The following is a 17,445-nucleotide window of genomic DNA, read 5'->3' on the forward strand; positions in this document are numbered from 1 at the left end:
GAAAAAACTCTTAAACTATACATTTCCATAAAAATAAACAAATACAAGTCATTTGATTTATTCTTTTTACTTTGCAGTACAGAAATCATTTGAGCCCAGGCCAATTGTTTTTCTTTTACAGTTGTTCAAATCAGAGACAAGGCTCTCATCAGTTCAATACTGCAGCAGTATACATTTGGTCCTTCTTTAGTAATTACAGTGAACCATAACTGCCATCCGCCATCAATGTTTGGATTGTTTTACCAGGCATAGATCCAAATGTCTGCTGCTTTCTAGGAACTCCAGCTGTTGGTAGTTTCAGGTAGTTTTCCCTTGAGTACGGTCATCAGCGTGACTTTGTTTACAGTAAAGCATACCGTCTTGGCAGTGTGTCAGAGGTGAGACCCCTTCTGTCACAGGTCTTTATTTTCTGAAATTACGACACCCTGCAAAGAACAGAGTTGCTCACAAGATTTAATACAAAAAGGACAAAGCCACCTCTCTTTCAGTCAGACACGGAAAACACCTGCAAAACAACATGGTGTTGGAGATATTGTACATCTTTTAGAACCTGAATAATGACAAAAAAAACTTGGACCCCACCCACCTTAAACCCCAGAATTTGTTTTTTTTAAGATACTGATCAATTCTTTTTTTGATTTAGGGTCTTTGGATTATGCTTCATCTAAACATGATGACTCACAATAGTATAAAGTACTGACTAATAGGCATAAACTGTATTTAGTGCAACATCCACCTGAATGAGATCTGAAAAAGCAATGCTCCCTTTCTGAACCCTATCCAACACTATTTCATATCTTTCTATAGATCATAAACTTCCACAGAGGGTAAACCATATACCTGGATATCTGGTTAGCCCACCCATGAATACATATTTCTGTAGTTTATCTATTTGTTTTGTTTTTTAAGAATTCCGTAATTGCCATCTTTGATCATCTGGAGTACTGTGGATGTGTTGCCTCTACTCTGCGGCGTCGCCAAAGATGTCCTGCTTTTTGCGCTCCATTTCAGCAAAGTCAAAGTCTGAACCAGTCATTCGCTTGTAGATGTCCTTGATGTCAGCACAGGTGGTCTCGAAGTGAGTCGTGGCATCATAAGAGCGGGAGATGAAGATCTGGGAGGGACAAAAGCACCAGACGATAAATATTTCTGACTGAGCCCAGAGAGGCTATGAGAATAAAATGCCTTAATGCAATAAACTAAATCTACAATAACACAAGATGGTTTGTTTCAAGAAATTTTAATGTCTAATTTACAAGTGTAAATTAGACATATTAGAACATATTCTTATATATATATTTTAAGTTATTGCAATAAACGATAATATTGTTTTGAGACCATTTTCAATTAAAATAATGATAATGACATAATAATGCAAGAATACATTCCCAGAAATCAATTAACTTTAAATTCTAATAAACATTTAACACTGGAACTGGAAGACATTATTAACATCCAAAATAAATAAAACAACAGAAATAAATAAAATGAATTAGGGAATCTCTCTAAACAAAATTGTCCTTAGAAAAAAGATTTTAAAAAAGTACCAGACTGAAGACTTCAGTCATCCAGTTTTTGGTAGAAAAAAACAAATAACTCATGCAAATAGAAATCAAGTTTCTTTTAATTTTCCCACACAATTAATTGATTTAATGTTCATTGCAGCAGGCCTACTGACAGGTATTTCTAGAAAACCAAATTTCAGAATGTGTCCACTGGTTTTGAACAGAAATTAAAAATACAGGGGTAGGGAAACAGTCCTCCACTCGCTGGAGGTCATTTAGGTTCTGCCACAAAAACAGCAATGAGGAAAACCACGGCCAGGAGATCAGAACAATGTTTTCAAAGACTGTCTGGAGCTGTAGTGGTAGATTTATGATCAATAAGCTTGAGCTGATTGAGCAGCCAACCCACAGGGGGACCCAAACATTTGTGTTTCTTTTCCTTTGTGGTAATCTTGTCTGTGATGCAAGTTCTGCATTTTGCAGGTGATGAGCAGAATGGTGTCTGATTAAAATGCAACAAGCCACAATACTTGCTCAGCTTGCATGAGCTCATCGCAAATGTTCAAAAGCGCCAAAGCTAAAGTAGACAAAAACTGGATACAAACACGCACTTCTACTCTGTTACCGACATTCACGCGCTGAGTCAGGTGCGCTCGCATGCAGACAAAAGCATTTTCCCGCCAGCATACAGAAAGCAAACAGAAAAACAATTGCAACAACCTGCAAAACAGGTAAGGATATCAATGATTTTTAAAAAGTGCAGATTTTGTTTTAATGGCCGCAGCTTGTTCTCCTCCAAGTAGCAACAGGAGAAACTGTTATTATTGCTATTAGAAAGTCGGGGTGCATCGTTGCGGTTTTCTGGCCGTTCACAATATTTAAAAATCCTGACTCATTTTGGCCTACACCGATTTGTTTCAGCAACAAATATAGCAAAAAATTGCAAAGTTGACAGCAGTAGGCAGACTATTATTGAACGCAGTCCTCTCTCAGACCTTTGTGGTGGTAGAAAAGATGAGTGGATGAGATCGGTTTCACATGCAAGTATCATCCATAGGTCATCAATCGCCCAAAATGAAAGAAATTGGGCAATCAATCTGCCTCCCCTTTACCCCAAAGCCATGTCCCTACTAGGGAAACACTGTTTGGAATACACTCTCACCAGGTGCAGTATGGATCTGTATGCTGGATCCATACTGCAACTGCAGACTTGTGCTATAACACAAAGCTATAACAGACTAGTCCTGCTCTGGCTTCTCTTCAACCAAACATCTTTAACCTCTCCTACTTAAAACGATACCTCATACCAACACAAACACAGTGTTTTAATTGTCGCCTGTTTTTCCAAGACCAGAATGGGAAGCAGAGTCTTCAGCAGTAGATTCACCCACAGAGCCTACCTGGCTTTCAGTGCCCATGTCGGTGGGTTCATACAGATCACTGATGCTGACAAACTTCTGCTCGATGGGCTCCAGGAGGTCCATGGCCGGCTTAATTTCTTTCTCGGGTTCGTTCGTCTCCACCGTGGTGCTGGCGATTGCGATGTATTTACCCGCTGCGGCCACGTTGTGAGCAAAAGAAATCATACAAACGTAGATGTCTGTAAAGAGAAAATCGGAAGTTAACGTACGACAGTTTCACTGTGGAAATTAAACATTTCCTGCATTTCTGTTTTAATCTAAGCAAGGCTTTCCTCTTGACACATGAACTCACCGTGCTTCCTGTTAACCTGATTCTGTGGGATGATGATCTGACAAGAGTTGATGTCTCCGGTGTTGGCAATGGGATGACTCAGGATGCAGATGACTCTGATCACCTGGCCAACTTTCTTCACACGATCCATGACGTAGCTGGGGTCGCAGATCAGCTGTTTGCACCTTGCAACCTGGGAGGAACCAGTGGAGAGAAAATGAATAAAAAGAGCAACTGGATTTTAGCAATTAAAATGTAGATAGTTTGAAAATATAAAATTTGTAGTGGTGCTTAATTTTATTCCAAGTTTTAAGACATCTGCACTGACTGAACAGTTAGTCAGAATTATTGGATCCAAGACGTTTGAGCTGCACCCAGTTGTGGGTTTGACTGCTGCCAACAATTACTTGTAATGTTGTATTAATATTAATCAGCTGGCCAACAGAACAGGCCCATTTTCAGCGTGACTGTCAGCATGTCTCCAACATGCCAACAGTCCTGCTCTTCTTTCAAGAAAGATTTACCATGATCAGAGACGCACTAATCAATTTTTATGTTTGTGCAAAAATACAAGAGGAATTACTGAACATCTGCTTCATAGACAAAATTAATGAGTTTACTTTGTCATCCAGAAGATTTCCTCGTGTTCTCAGGCAAGATGTTCAAAACATCAGTGTTACATTTAGTGTTGATTAAATTAATGAATACAAATATGCTTTATAAACAGTGCAGGGTTTTTTTTGTTTTTATTACATAAACCATTGAGCTGTTTAGTGTCTTGTGTAACTAAACTCTCCACACTCTACAATGAGACCAAATGATTCCAAATCACACATAAGATAACTGATGTATTTAAGAAAACAAAGTTAATAATTCTGCATTAATATCATTCTCTTGGAAAACTTCCAGGAGAATGACAAACATGTTGGTTTTATGAAAAGAAAAGCAGGATGTGGAAAGATAAAAAGTAGAATTAATAACTAAGGTCAACATTTTTACATAACATAAATATTTTCATTCCATTTCTCTACCCAACAGTGTTTAAGCTGAAATCTGGAAGCCAAGTTTGTACCATTTACTGTGAGTAAAAACTGCTCACCTCTCCCTCAGACTTGACTCCCACCACCTTCCCATTCTCCATCACGATCTCCTCTATGGGCTTGTTCAACATGTACGTCCCACCAAAGATGGCACTCAACCTGTGATAGAACCAAACAAGAAACACTGCAACACAAATTAAAGCTTCACAAAAGCCTTCACTGACGTTCTGCCAGCAGGACCAACTGAAAAAAACTTGATGCCAGTGAAGTAACACCGACATTACTTCAGTGTTTCACAGACAATTAGGGCCCCACCAGCGAGACTAGCCCATCAACTCCAATAAGATGGCTATATGTAGTAATAGAAGGTGGTCATGGTTACAGATTCTACTACTGATTTTATTAGCCTAAGTAAAACCAGATCACATCGTGAGCCAGTTTTTTTTTTTCCCCCAAAGGTTTTGTTGGCTCTAGTCCTTTATTTGAAAGTAGTTTGACAGGAAAGAGGGTAATGAGAGAGTGGGAAGACATGTGGAAAATGTCACCAGGCCGGGAATCGAACCTGCGACCACCGCCATGAGGACCAAGGCCTCAAATGTGGGTTGTGCTTTGCCCCTGCGCCATGACAGCACACCCGTGAGCCATTTCCGTCCCCATGTGGTCGCTCATCTACTTTCACCTCTCAAACAGTTTCATAGCTGACTCACTGAACTAGGTGAGAAGATGTGCTCACCAAGCCACACTGCTTACATGAGCTCATTGACAAAGACATGTACTTATACTCTGTGAGGTGAAGTCACACTTGGGTGGACACACACTCCCACCAGTGGACAGCGAACCACAAAGATACCAGCGGTTTTTAGATGTGCTGATTTCATTTCCATGGCAGCAGTTTGCTCTCCTGGAAGTCACAACAGTAGTAACTCTCCTACTCAGGAGCTCAGTCAGGTTTTATGTTAGTTTTCTTTTACCTCTCAGACTGAAAGTGCTGAAACACAAAGAAAGTCAACCAGAGTGCAACCAGTAGAGGTCTGAACAATAAAGTCATTCAAGTGACTGGTGTATCTTTGATGTTATAGAAACATCTGCAGACCTCAGCTGATGCGCCGTATCACTGATTAAATCGTCATGGCAGCACGCCTCTGATGGGGCTGTAGGAATTTAAATCAACAGAGGCTGATTGTTTTAGACAGACATCACACAATGACATTTGTTTCACAATTTCACACCCTATGTGACTGCATCAAGTTTCAAGAAGTCATTTGCTTCTGAAAAATCACACTTGCACTGGCAATAGCTGGTTCCACACGGACTTTATGAGGGCAAAGGCAGCTTAAAAAGGGGCGGGCATTACAGCTGTATGACAGAACTCTTATGATTGTTGTGCTACTTGGTACAAACAGAAAAGTTAGAAATGCACCAATCAATGGGCCAGAAATGGAAATTTTCAGCTCTGATCTGAGATCAGCATTTCAGTGCTGAATATTGAAAATGTTGTTTTTTTTGCCCCTAGTTGGTCATTAAATGCATCAAAACCAAGAACTCCGGCCATTGAGGTATATAAATGAGACATACTGGTGTTTATCTGATCTTTATCATCAGATTCCAAATTCTTTTTCTACCTCTGAGCCTGCAGCACACCAAGTTGTGTGTTATAAGAGTTAAAAATTACTAATTAAAACAAGTCAAAATCAAAATTGCTATGAAGACTTTTAAAAAACCAGAAATTTATGTTGGCCAGAAAAAAACATCTCTAGTTATGAATTCTGCTTTGCAGGAGAAAACTCCCTCTGCTTTCACTCTACAATTATCTGGGGCTGTTTCACTAATGGAACGAATAGTTGATGTATAACAGAGCAGAGTGAACTTAACGCCCCAAGATTCATGCAGGCTGAAGGATTCAGACCAACTCATAGAAGGGATGATTGAAATAAAAGCAAACTCTTAATAAAATAAAATTCCATTTGCAATTCAAGAAAAACAAAATTAGTCAGAAATGAAATTTGCTATAATTTATGCAGAATCTCAAACAGAAAACATGAACCCAACCCAATGTCACATTCTAAGTTGCAGTTTCCCTACACACACACACACACACACACACATCTAGTTGTGTGTGTGGGTGTACACACACACACAACTAGGTGCCCACACACACAGTGGACCCCAGGAGGAGTGTGGTACCTGGCGAAGCCCTGCGGCAGCTCTCCCAGGCCGTACAGGGGGTAGAGGTACGGGCTCTTGCCGTATCTGGCCAGAGATTCGCTGTAAAGCTTTATTCTGTTTATCGCGTCCATGCAGGGTTGATCCAGGTACCTGAGGGAAGACGACAACATGTTAAGCCTCCAGAACAGAGCATAGAAGACCAGAAAACATTAACCAGAGGCAGAACTGACTCGTCTGTGCGGTAGAGCGCCAGGGAGTGGCCGGTGAAGTCGATGACTTCCTGTCCCAGGCTGAACTTCTGGAAGATGGCCCTCATGGTGGTCTTTTTGGGATCCACGCCTTCCATGGTTTTAGGGTCGTTCTCATCAAAGTTGGCGACAAAGACCAAGAACTTCCGGAAGCGTCGCTTCTCAAACAATCCCATCAGGCCTTTAGCAGAAGAGAATGAGCTGTGAGTGAAGGAGCTGCTTTAATGAGAGCAGTTATCACATCCCAAACAGTCACTACTTACTGGATGCCAGGGCCTCAGTCTCAGTGGAGGGCACTTTGTAGATCTTCCCTCCCTTGTACACATAACTGCCTTCAATCACCTTGAAGTCCAGGTAGCGAGTCACCTGTGTGATCAGCAGCATGCGGACCAGCTGGCCTACAAACACAGCAACATTAACTTCATGACCTCAGGCGGAGCATCTGTTAACCTGACATTCTGATAGCTGCTCTAAATTCATACTCAACTTTTCTTTGGCAATACCAATAATTTGCTTACTGACAGGAGAAAATATGCTAGCGGAATCCTACAAAACACAACATTTAAAGATTCTATTTCTTACAAGTATGGAGATGAATTAAAGCTGCATGTCGAACTTAATGTGAGCAGCTTAGGGCTGAAACGATTAATCGTGATGAATCGATTATTGAAATCATCGCAAGCTAAAAATCAGTTTATTGTTAACTGGAGTATACAGACTCACACATGGCATTTGCTGAAAGAAAACCACAAAGATTTGTTCAGGCCAAAACTGTACAAAATGTATAGTATTAAAAAAAGCAAACTGTCTACAAATCTTTTCTATCCAGAACTCCTATAGTGACAGTCTTAGCTTCACCTGATTCAAATGATGTAAAAACAACAACAACAACAAAAAGAATGTACAGACACCTATTGCTCTCCAATTATTAATTCAATAATAATCATCAGATCAGCCATACATTGTATTGCTGTTAAAGTACCGAGCTTGTCACACGTTGACGTAAGGATTTTTTTAGCTGCATTTGCATCCCTTGCTACAAATGATCAAGAGTTCACAAAAGCAATGCTGTGTTACATTTCAGGGAATAAAATAAACCCTTTTTTTTGTTGTTTTTTTTACAGAGCCCCTTAGGGGGCATGGGGAACATGTTTTCTTTTGCATTTAATAACAATGTGCTTACTGCGATATCTGCTGGTCTATTTTGTACACAGTCACAAATGTATACACATTTAAAGAGTCTCAGTGTTTATTATTAACCTTTTGGTGCAAAAAACTGATTGAAAATCAACTTATTCACTATCAAATGAGTTTTTATTTTTTATGCATTTTTAATATTGTACAACAGATGATTTTATTAGTCTCTCATAGGAGAAATTTGTCTTGGAAGCAGAGGAAAAACCGAAATACAACAATAAAAGCTCATCCAAAAGGACAGCAACCATAAATAAATACGTAAAAACAAAAAAAAATACATAAAAGCACGAATCTCAGATCGGCAATACATCCCCATAACCAAAAATTCACTTAAGTGGTTAAATCTATAAAATGTGCCAATTTTTTTCTTTATCCGATTCATTGATTGATCATCAAAATTGATACGATACTCTTTTGCTAAGACAATCGTTAGCTGCAGCCCCAGAATATTTGTTACCATTAGCCATGAGGAACTTTGGGACGAGGTCCACATTCCAGTCCCGTCCCTTTCCCATCGACTCTGGAGGGGTGCCGGGCAGGTGGAAGCGCTGGTAGAGCTGCAGGGAGGAAGCAGAACCCAATGAGACCCCCAGCTTACAGGCCCGACTTCTGCAACCAACACCGTCTCCAACGATGCAGACACAAACACAAAGCACCGTCTGTCTCTACACTGATGGGAGGTTCACACTGGTTTTAGGGCGACTTACATCTTCCAGTGGTGTGATAGAAGCGCTTTCAGCTCCGTAGTACGAGTTGCGGTCCATGTGAAGAACCTTCTTCCCCTTTACTGACATAATGCCTGATAAAATGCATTCCTGAAAAAAAAACAAAAGCACACAATTAAAAGAGTAAAAGTCAAATGTCTTCATAAAGGTTTTATTCTAGTGTATTAATAAAGCTCACAGAAGTTCCATAATGAAGAGAAGTATGCATGTTCCTTTATTTTGGAGTTTATGTGATTATAGCAGCAAGTTTGCAGAACTAAGCGGGTGTAACATGCATCATGTGACCAGAGATTTAAAACAAGTTTCCTGCTGAGCGTGAGGTCACTTTCTACAACTTCCTGTATCATCATCATCATCATCATCACCACCACACAGAAAGCGACAGGCTCTGCATGTTTCCTGTTTGTCAGGGAAAAGCTGCCCTGAAGGAAGTAGAGCGGCAAACACCTTTCTCATGTAGATCCAGGACAACTAAAGGCTCAACTGAACAGCAGCAGAACAGAAGACGGGTCAATTTGTGGATTTAAATTCTTTTAAAAACTGGTGGAAAAAAGCTGTAGCAACTTACGTTTGTCTCACAAAACACACCGTCTGCGTTAGCCAAGATGTCATGGTTTCAAACCCTACAACCTCTAGTGACACTTTCAGCATTACAGCACAATGTTTAAAGCAGCAGTGCCCCTCCTGCACCTGTTGCTGCACAGTGAAGGTCTCCTGACAAGTTGCACCTTTGCTGAAAACTAGTCTGCTGCTCTGAAATAGCTTAGATCAAGAAAAACCGGCTTTCCTCTGCAGTGATCTGCAGTTGAAGTCTCATGAATAAAAGCAAACACAGACAGAGTGCTCATCACAGTAACCGCCACGCTGACACAGGAGAAACACATACAGTGTGCAAACATCAAAGCTAACAAAATTCACTGGAAGCACAAAGTCCACGTTCACATCTTAACCCATTTTAGCCATTAAGCCTTGAAGCATCCACTCATTTGATGCAAATGAAAATCAAACATGCCCAATATGTGGCCTGAATAACACAAAAGCTTTCTAAGAAATGGACACTTGGAAAAAATAAAAATTATGGACCACATATACAGTATTTATTAGGACCGAGCAATGAAAGTACTGCTAAGCCCACTGGAACAAAATTATTTCTTCTTATTTTATTTTTTCTTCCCCAAAAACCCAAACAGGTGGTCTAAGTATATTTGAGATCTCAAACTTCACCCAAAATTGTCCTCAGCATGAAATCAAATAATTTTAATTAAATTACATGGCCTAACTGCAGCCAATACTTCTTCGTGAATGGGCCTAAGAGTTCTCCTCCTACAGAATCATCAGACGGCTTCATACACCACTCTCACTTTCTACCTGCTAAAATGACTGATTCAGTCCATTTTTTTGGAATCTCATGCATATGCAGCCTGTTTAAAAGCCTCATTTTGCCACAGAAACATGCTGTAGCCACTATAAGAAATAATAACTCTACACATGCAATGTTTCCCCCAGAAAACTTTGTAAGCCTGGTGGTCAGGGCACCGAGGTGCCCACCGCGTTTTTGTATTAAAAGATGTTAAGTAGACGGGAAATGTAAAAATATTACTGGGTAATTATGTTACTGGAAAACAGCGTCAGTGAAATGCTATTTAAAACCACAACTAGTTGTCTTAAAAACAACTAATCAAAAAATACAATTAAAATCAATATCAATTATTTGAACTTCTGTTTAATCCAAATTAAGTCAGCGGCTCCATCAGGCCTCCAGGACTTCAGGGGCCCATAAATGCTAATATTTTAACACAGACCACAGATACATAAATGTGACATTTGTTTATTGAGATGATCAATAGTGTTAAATTTGATTGAATGGTTTCAGCATACATAAATTAAGATTTTAAATTGCTTGTTTTATTCCCATAGCAACACTCTGATGCTGAGTTTAGTCTGAGTTTGAGCTCTGTTTGAGTGAAAGGACGCACGTGCACGATCTGCGCTGAGGTAAACTTAACATCCAGCTGCTGCAGCGCGTGAGGCAACGAGCAGAGGCACCAGTAGTGTGATTGGTCTGGCTTTAAATGCATAAACTATAAACCTATCTTCTATAAACATATCTTTTAGGAATAAATCTGCTTCACCAGTGAAACGCTCAGAGCAACAGAGACGCTTGCTATCCGGCTTTAAAAAGAAAACAAAATAGCGCTAGTAAAGCATGGCGGGCCGCCAGGCCTATAATACACTGGGGAAAACCCTGCATGACATGTAAATCCAACCACACCTCTTGCATTTTCTGGCCATAATTTTTATTGTCACTTTTTCACTCAGTATCTTTCTTTGAACCCAGTATATTCAGGGTGAAGAGCCACAGCTGAATGTAAAGAGCTAAAATACACAAATCCTTGACACCTCCTCTAAAAGCACTTCCTATTTTAATTGTACTAACAATTTACCTTGATTCACATTAATACAAACAGTGGAGACCATATTAGCACTACCACAGAAGCTAATTTCCATGGTTTTCCTCATCTCCACTATTGGGGATACAGCCAACCACGGTCAAAGGAAAAAAGACCGCTGCTGGATTGCCTGCTTTACAAACACCAATCAAATAATAAATATATAACAAATAATATATTTAACCAGTTGGATGGACTTCACTGCTGATTATTTCTGTACCTGAAGACCTTAGTGATCTAGATTAAAAGACCAGGGAGAGTGGTGGTAAGGAAAAACAGAAAATACAGGTTAGATGCAGCTGATAATCACAATATCCTACAATGATATCACTATTGCAAAGTCTACTAATATTGTGCAGCTATATTATTTTACTTTAGCACCAAGTCAAAACTTGAATAACAATAAAAACAAAAGTGTTTGTTCTAGATTATTCCATCCAAACTTAAAGATCATCTTCAACTAGCTGAGTGGATGAGGTAGGATTTAATTAATTGGATAAACATAATAAAATAAATTAATAAACTGTTTGGGAGACATTGTTCTGACTGGTCTGACCTACAAAAAAATTTTGACGACATTTTCAGTCGATGTTAATTATTATTATAGCTTTCATTTGTCCAGGCTCTCATTACTTCTCATTTCTATTTATTTATAATAACTAAATGCATAAAAAAACTAATACTTCCTCTTCTTTCCTGCATCTAGATGGAGTCTGAGCTCAGTGAAAATCAGTTCCAGGTAAGTGACATTAACATGTAGAAATCAGAGATCATCTCATTATTCCCACATTTTTATTTGGCTCATCCAGGAAAGCTCTCTCTCTCTCTCTCTCTCTCTCTCTCTCTCTCTCTCTCTCTCTCATGTTACACATCACACAAGATGTGCTGCATGTTATTCTGCCAAGTAATTTAAACACTGAAACAAAACAGAAGACACCCAGCTATATCAATAACACCTGTGACACCTTTGCATCCATAAGTTAGCTGTCTGACCCAAAAAGAGGAAGGTGGTAGATGTTGGTGAAATCACTGATTTGAATCAGGAACTGAAACCTATGAAGCTACACCCCCTCCCTTTATACAAACAGTTTTAGTCTGCATATGTTTTGACTGGTAATAAGCTCTTATTGAACCAGACTTTCAGAAAATGTGCAGTGATCTTTCAGTTCCAGTCCTGTTGAGACCACACCCAAGTGAGTTTCACACTCATACATAAGTTCTATAAAAACACTTCAGTAGTAATGATTTTTTGTTTGTTTTTGCAGTGACACTAATGTGGAAGAGTATTTTTAAAAAGCGTAGGTAGATAAAAAAAAATTTGCATTTCCTCTTACAGTTAAGTTCAGCAGGTTGAGGACAGTGCATGAGAAGTTATGTCGCTCCTCATATAAAGCATAGAGCTGCTTATTGGCCTGCAATAAAGTCATCACGGGGCTTCCATTGAATGCTTCAGCCATTAAAACTGCCTGCGAGTCAGGAGGCCTTCAGGACTCTAAAGCTCTCCATAAAGTGATGGAATGGTGAATGTGGTTTTGGAAATGCTATGAAAGACTTCCTTAGTGTTACAACACAACGTACTGGAATAGCTCAGGAAACCTTCCAACAATAACCGAGGCAGCTACTCTGAGCCTCTTAAAAGTGTCAAACTTAAAACACAGAAGGGTGTGCAGTTTAAGCACTTCACTTAAATAAAGTACTAAAAGTGTAAAGAATGAGGGACTTCTGCAAAAGTTTATGATGATAAGTCTGTAAATCGACTTCAATTCGCTGCAGTAATTTTCGCGTCTTTTCCACAAATAGTCCGAGCGGAAACTTCATGAGTTTGAAAGGTTGCTTGATGTTACGATTAATTTCATTTAGTGAGTCAGAAACTAGTCATACTGACTGCAAAGTGGCACAGAATCAATAATTCTGTATTCAAACAAGATGCAGAAAGGTTCGCGAAGGAAGCGAAATCAAGAGAAATTAGTTTGCTCAAAGTGGCCTAACCAATGCTAGCGGACTTATCCGCCTTTTAATCTCGCCTTGGCAAAGGAAAGCTCAACTAAAGTAGCGCTCTACTTCAGATATTTGGTGAAGTTTATATTAAAAATAACGTCACAAGAAATATATTCTGAATAAATACCAACCAGGTGAAAGGTTAACTACTCCTCTAATGCAAGTTTAGCGATGCTGGCTTAATCTTTCCATTGACAGCACATAGCATGATGCTCAGTGTTCGCCTTAGCTGCTCGGTTTCGGGTTTCCATTACTTTACATTACACCGCCGCTCCCCTTAGCGGCTAAGCTAGCTACTTAGCTAATTGGGCCTAGTTATCTCGAAGCCAAGCTGTCAGTCACCAACTGCGCTAGTAACAGGTTGCAAATCAAGTCTGCGCTCTATTCCACGTCATATCCCGCTTTCTCACCGTAAGCCCGGTGCCCAGGACGATAACGTCGTACTCTTCATTCATTTTGCAACGCTTTTCGTCTTCTGCTCCTAGCTATCGGGAAATAAGAAAATGGAGATCTGTAAAGACTGGAAACGAAAAGGGGCTGCAGCTCAGCGTCAGGCGCGTGACGCAGGGGGCGGGGCTTCCGAGCTTGTCAATCTTTAGTGGAGAGTCGCAGAGTGTGATTGGCCTCTTCAAGAGCACCTGTATCCATCCCGGGGAGAAATATACCAAGTTATATCTTCATATATTTTGAAAATTATTCAATCTGTATTATGTTTACAATTATTTAAATACAACCTCAAGTGTGGAAAACACAACATCAGTTGTTGGCAAGCACTGTTACGCCACCTCATTTGCTTTTGCCGCAACTCTTTAAATTAGCATGTTATTATTTAGCACTTAGCATGTATGTTGTTCCATATGACAAAACATTTTGATAAAGTATGGGGTTGCTTGGATTGTTTGCCAGGAGGATGGAGTAAGTCTCTATGGAAGCACAATATAGATTAAGTTGCATTAATGAGTCTTCACACCTGACAGTCAGTATTGTATCAGGCTGACATCTGAAGTCTAATTAGATTATATCAAGGAAAATCTTCCTAAGTATAACATCAGATTTACAAGAGAAAGGCTGCAAAAGATTAGTTAATTTTTGCATTGGCCCAGTCAAAGTCCAGATTGTGACCTTTCTGAAATGCTGAGGACTGTCATTTAAAGAGCTGTGCAGAAACAAAACTCAATCATCTGAAGCAAAAAGGTATAGAAAAGTGGGTGACATATAAATGATAGTCAGAAAACAGAACGTTGATGGTTCTACAAGATGTTCAATCATTAGGGGCACTTAGTCTTTATCATTCCCCCACATTGGTTTAACCTTTAATTAATAAAAATAGTGTATAATCTGTTTTCATTTTGAAAATCTGAGATTAGAACATTTAGAACCTTGATGGGATTAGATTATTTTTACTATTTACTAACATATAAAAGTCAAAAATTGAAAGAGCATGTTGTTTTTATAATGCCTGTAAAAACATTACTGTCCTTACAGAACATGTAAATTATATTTTATAACCTAGGTCTGGTTTTAACATGTAATAGGGTTTTGTCTGACCTGTCTGCTAGGTTCAGGCCAGAAACAGGACAGCTGCATTTATACTGACATTAGACTACACAAGTGGACTGTATTTTACTCGTTACAGGCAATTTGTTTAACAAGACTTGGCATATCTCTAGTAAATGGGGTGGGCTTCGTTTTAGAGGGTTTTATTTGCAAAAGCAACCAAGAATCATTTTTATTCAACTTTACCATTAATTACCCCTTTGGGTCTGTTTAAATTGCTTAAATTCATTAACGTTGTGATGTGATATAGTGTGAAATGGGTATGAAAACCTTTACTCAGTGAATGAAAATCTTTTTTTTTTTTAAGATTTATTGAACAATTTTTTACAAAAAGTCTACACAGCCATCTGGCAGGAAAAAAAACCTCTCATAACAAACCTAAATATTTTTAGGTTCATAAATATTTTGAAATATTTTTAATTTCATATTTCCACTTTCCAAGGAAAGGCATGAGCAAAATAGAAGGTCATGATATCGTCAAGATGCTGTCAGATAAGGGAGCGTGCTGAGACACAACCTGATCTCACAGCATCTGCTCATATTTATAGTGAATTCCACAAAAGTCTCCCATAATAGCTTCTGTCTCTGAAGTGTCAAAGCTTCAAAGTGACAATGAAAAATGTGCGTTAGTTTTCACGATGATCCTGTGTGTGTTCCTGGCGTGTCACGCTCAAACATTCGCAGTATGTTCTGCTTTTTGGCCAGCTGCTGGGCTGTGGCACCGGATCCGTCCTCAGAGTCCTGCAGTCCGAGTAGCAGCAGCGTCCAGACTGCTTCTGCATGCTGCCCAATGCAGGCCATGTGGAGAGCTCAGAGAGGGAGGACAAATGAAGAGCACATGGAGTAAAAGTTCTTGTTCTTTGCAAAGTTGCATTCATCCAGCTGCAAATGAGAACACATGCTGTCTGACACGCTGCTTACCGGTGCGTCCTTTTTTGTCCCGAGCGTGAAGATCTGCTCCAAGTTCCACTAACGTTTTAATTACGGCAGTGTGGCCCTCCTGAAAAACACACAGCCTTATTAGTCTCAGATTGCTGCCAAAAAGCTTTTTAATAAAGGCTTTTGTAACAATTTAAAATATTTCTTTTAGTCACCGTTTTTAGAGGGATTCTGTTGAGCGGCTTAAGTAGTCAGTAACTTCCCTGCTGTAGATATGTTTCCTAGTGTATTTATTTATTTATTTTCTAGAGGCAGGATGCTGTTGTTGATTAAACAACTTTAATTTCACAAGACCAAAAGCAATTTTTTATGCACAAACTCTTGGACCAGCATAATAAATGATAATATTCGTAGAGATCTGTGGCTCTTTTCAAAGAAGAAAAGTTTGTCTGTGATACAGAACAATTATCCTCTAATGTCAAACATGCAACATCTTAAACTGTACCCGTATGTCACAGGACAGTTTATGAGTTTTTTCACAAATGTTCTGTTGGGTCTCGACTTTAACTGTTTCATTTCCCCAATAGTTCAGGCTCTTATTGTTATTGCTGGAAGGACAACCGTCACCATTTCCTCAATTCTTCTACAACCTCTAATAGTTTTATCTTCTAGGACTATGCAGTTTTTTTAGCTTCATCTACCCAACTGGGGAAACTCAGATTTCACGGTGCCTGTGGATTTGGATATTTTAAAGGAAGTTAGTGTTTAGTTCATATAATAATAATAATAATAATAATAATAATAATAATAATAATAATAATACATTTTATTTGTAGGCGCCTTTCTGAACACCCAAGGTCACCTTGACATAAAAGCAAGCAAATTATAAAATACATACCAATAACAAAACACAAAAAACAAAAAACACAAACAAGATTTATAAGATAGTACAAAGATAATTAAAGACTATATGCTAGTTCAAACAAATGGGTTTTGAGTTTGGACTTAAAATATTGCAAAGACTCGATGTTCCAGAGATCAGGTGGGAGTGAGTTCCAGAGTTTGGGAGCAGAGCGGCTGAATGCTCTGCTCCCCATAGTGACAAGACGAGCAGGGGGGACGGTGAGATGGACAGAAGAAGAGGATCTGAGAGGACGGGTGGGTGTAGCAATGTGAAGGAGGTCCGAGAGATATGAAGGTGTGAGGTTGTGAATTACTTTAAAAGTTAGAAGAAGTATTTTATAGTTGATATGTGATTGGAAGCCAATGGAGCTGTTGTAAAATAGGTGTGATGTGATGAATTGAAGGGGTCTGTGTAATGACACGAGCAGCTGAATTTTGAACCGATTGTAATTTATGCAGAGTTTTCTATGGCAAACCAAAAAGTAGAAAAGTAGAGAATTACAATGGTCTAAACGAGATGTGACCAAACTGTGGACCAGAACAGCAGTGGAGTGYGGAGTGAGAGAAGGACGGAGACGGCGAATATTTCGGAGATGAAAATAAGCTGACCGAGTGATATTATTGACATGGGAGGCAAAAGAGAGGGTGCTATYGAGGATGACACCCAGACTCTTAACCTGAGGGGAGGGAAAAATGGAGGAGTTATCAACTGAAATGGAGAAATTATCAAGTTTACTTAGTATTGAATTAGTACCAATTAAGAGAAGTTCAGTTTTACTGGAATTTAATTTGAGGAAGTCAAGAGTAAACCATTGTTTTATTTCAAGAAGACAGTCAGTGAGGGAGGAAAATGGAAGCATGGAATTAGGTTTGGTTGAAACTGGATGTTATGTTTGCGAAAAATATTACCAAGTGGGAGAAGGTAAATGATAAACAACAAGGGTCCCAGGACAGAGACCTGGGGAACACCTGAGGAGACAGGAACTGGGTGAGAGGAATATTATTTTAACTGAACAAACTGAGAGCGGCCTGAGAGATATGAACGAAACCAGTTGAGAGGTATATTTACAATGCCAAGAGAGGAT

At 39.2% G+C, this 17,445-nt stretch overlaps 2 protein-coding genes and 1 long non-coding RNA gene across 4 annotated transcripts in view; 1 reads left to right on the forward strand and 2 right to left on the reverse strand.

Annotated features, from left to right (window-relative positions):
* Positions 1-51: 51 nt before the first annotated feature.
* On the reverse strand, positions 52-13,586 carry gdi2 (GDP dissociation inhibitor 2). 2 transcript variants are annotated; one of them, XM_008401522.2, is made up of 10 exons: positions 13,432-13,586; positions 8,556-8,663; positions 8,306-8,405; positions 6,915-7,049; positions 6,634-6,832; positions 6,422-6,553; positions 4,297-4,396; positions 3,219-3,390; positions 2,906-3,105; positions 52-1,114 (listed from the first exon to the last, which is right to left on the reverse strand). In XM_008401522.2, the coding sequence occupies exons 1-10, from the start codon at positions 13,474-13,476 to the stop codon at positions 962-964; spliced, it is 1,344 nt and encodes a 447-aa protein (XP_008399744.1). In that variant the 5' UTR covers positions 13,477-13,586; the 3' UTR covers positions 52-961. The 2 variants fall into 2 exon arrangements, with proteins under 2 accessions (XP_008399744.1, XP_017158410.1); XM_017302921.1 differs by lacking the exon at positions 13,432-13,586 and having other exon boundaries at positions 8,556-8,732.
* A 1,346-nt stretch (positions 13,587-14,932) lies between these two features.
* The window catches only part of ankrd16 (ankyrin repeat domain 16), a 10,664-nt gene continuing 8,151 nt past the window's right edge, over positions 14,933-17,445 (reverse strand). The window contains exons 6-7 of the mRNA XM_008401523.2: positions 15,500-15,578; positions 14,933-15,387 (exon numbers count right to left, since the gene is read on the reverse strand). Coding sequence (XP_008399745.1) covers positions 15,212-15,387; positions 15,500-15,578 — 255 coding nt within the window. The 3' untranslated portion in view covers positions 14,933-15,211. The remainder of the gene's footprint in view (positions 15,388-15,499; positions 15,579-17,445) is intronic.
* LOC108165861 (uncharacterized) overlaps positions 16,836-17,445 on the forward strand; it is a 1,074-nt gene continuing 464 nt past the window's right edge. Inside the window, exon 1 of the long non-coding RNA XR_001776183.1 lies at positions 16,836-17,228. This is a non-coding gene — a long non-coding RNA (uncharacterized LOC108165861). The remainder of the gene's footprint in view (positions 17,229-17,445) is intronic.

Source organism: Poecilia reticulata, linkage group LG23 (assembly GCF_000633615.1).
Source record: "Poecilia reticulata strain Guanapo linkage group LG23, Guppy_female_1.0+MT, whole genome shotgun sequence".
NCBI lineage: Eukaryota > Metazoa > Chordata > Actinopteri > Cyprinodontiformes > Poeciliidae > Poecilia > Poecilia reticulata.

Excerpts from the sequence above, each read along its gene's own strand:
- gdi2 (XM_017302921.1), bottom strand. The coding sequence starts at position 8,717 with ATGAAGACATTTGACTTTTACTCTTTTAATTGTGTGCTTTTGTTTTTT. Across the intron at positions 6,833-6,914 it reads GACTGAGGCCCTGGCATCCA|GCCTGATGGGATTGTTTGAG; the intron begins GTAAGTAGTGAC and ends CTTCTGCTAAAG. Across the intron at positions 6,554-6,633 it reads GCGCTCTACCGCACAGACGA|GTACCTGGATCAACCCTGCA; the intron begins GTCAGTTCTGCC and ends GTCTTCCCTCAG.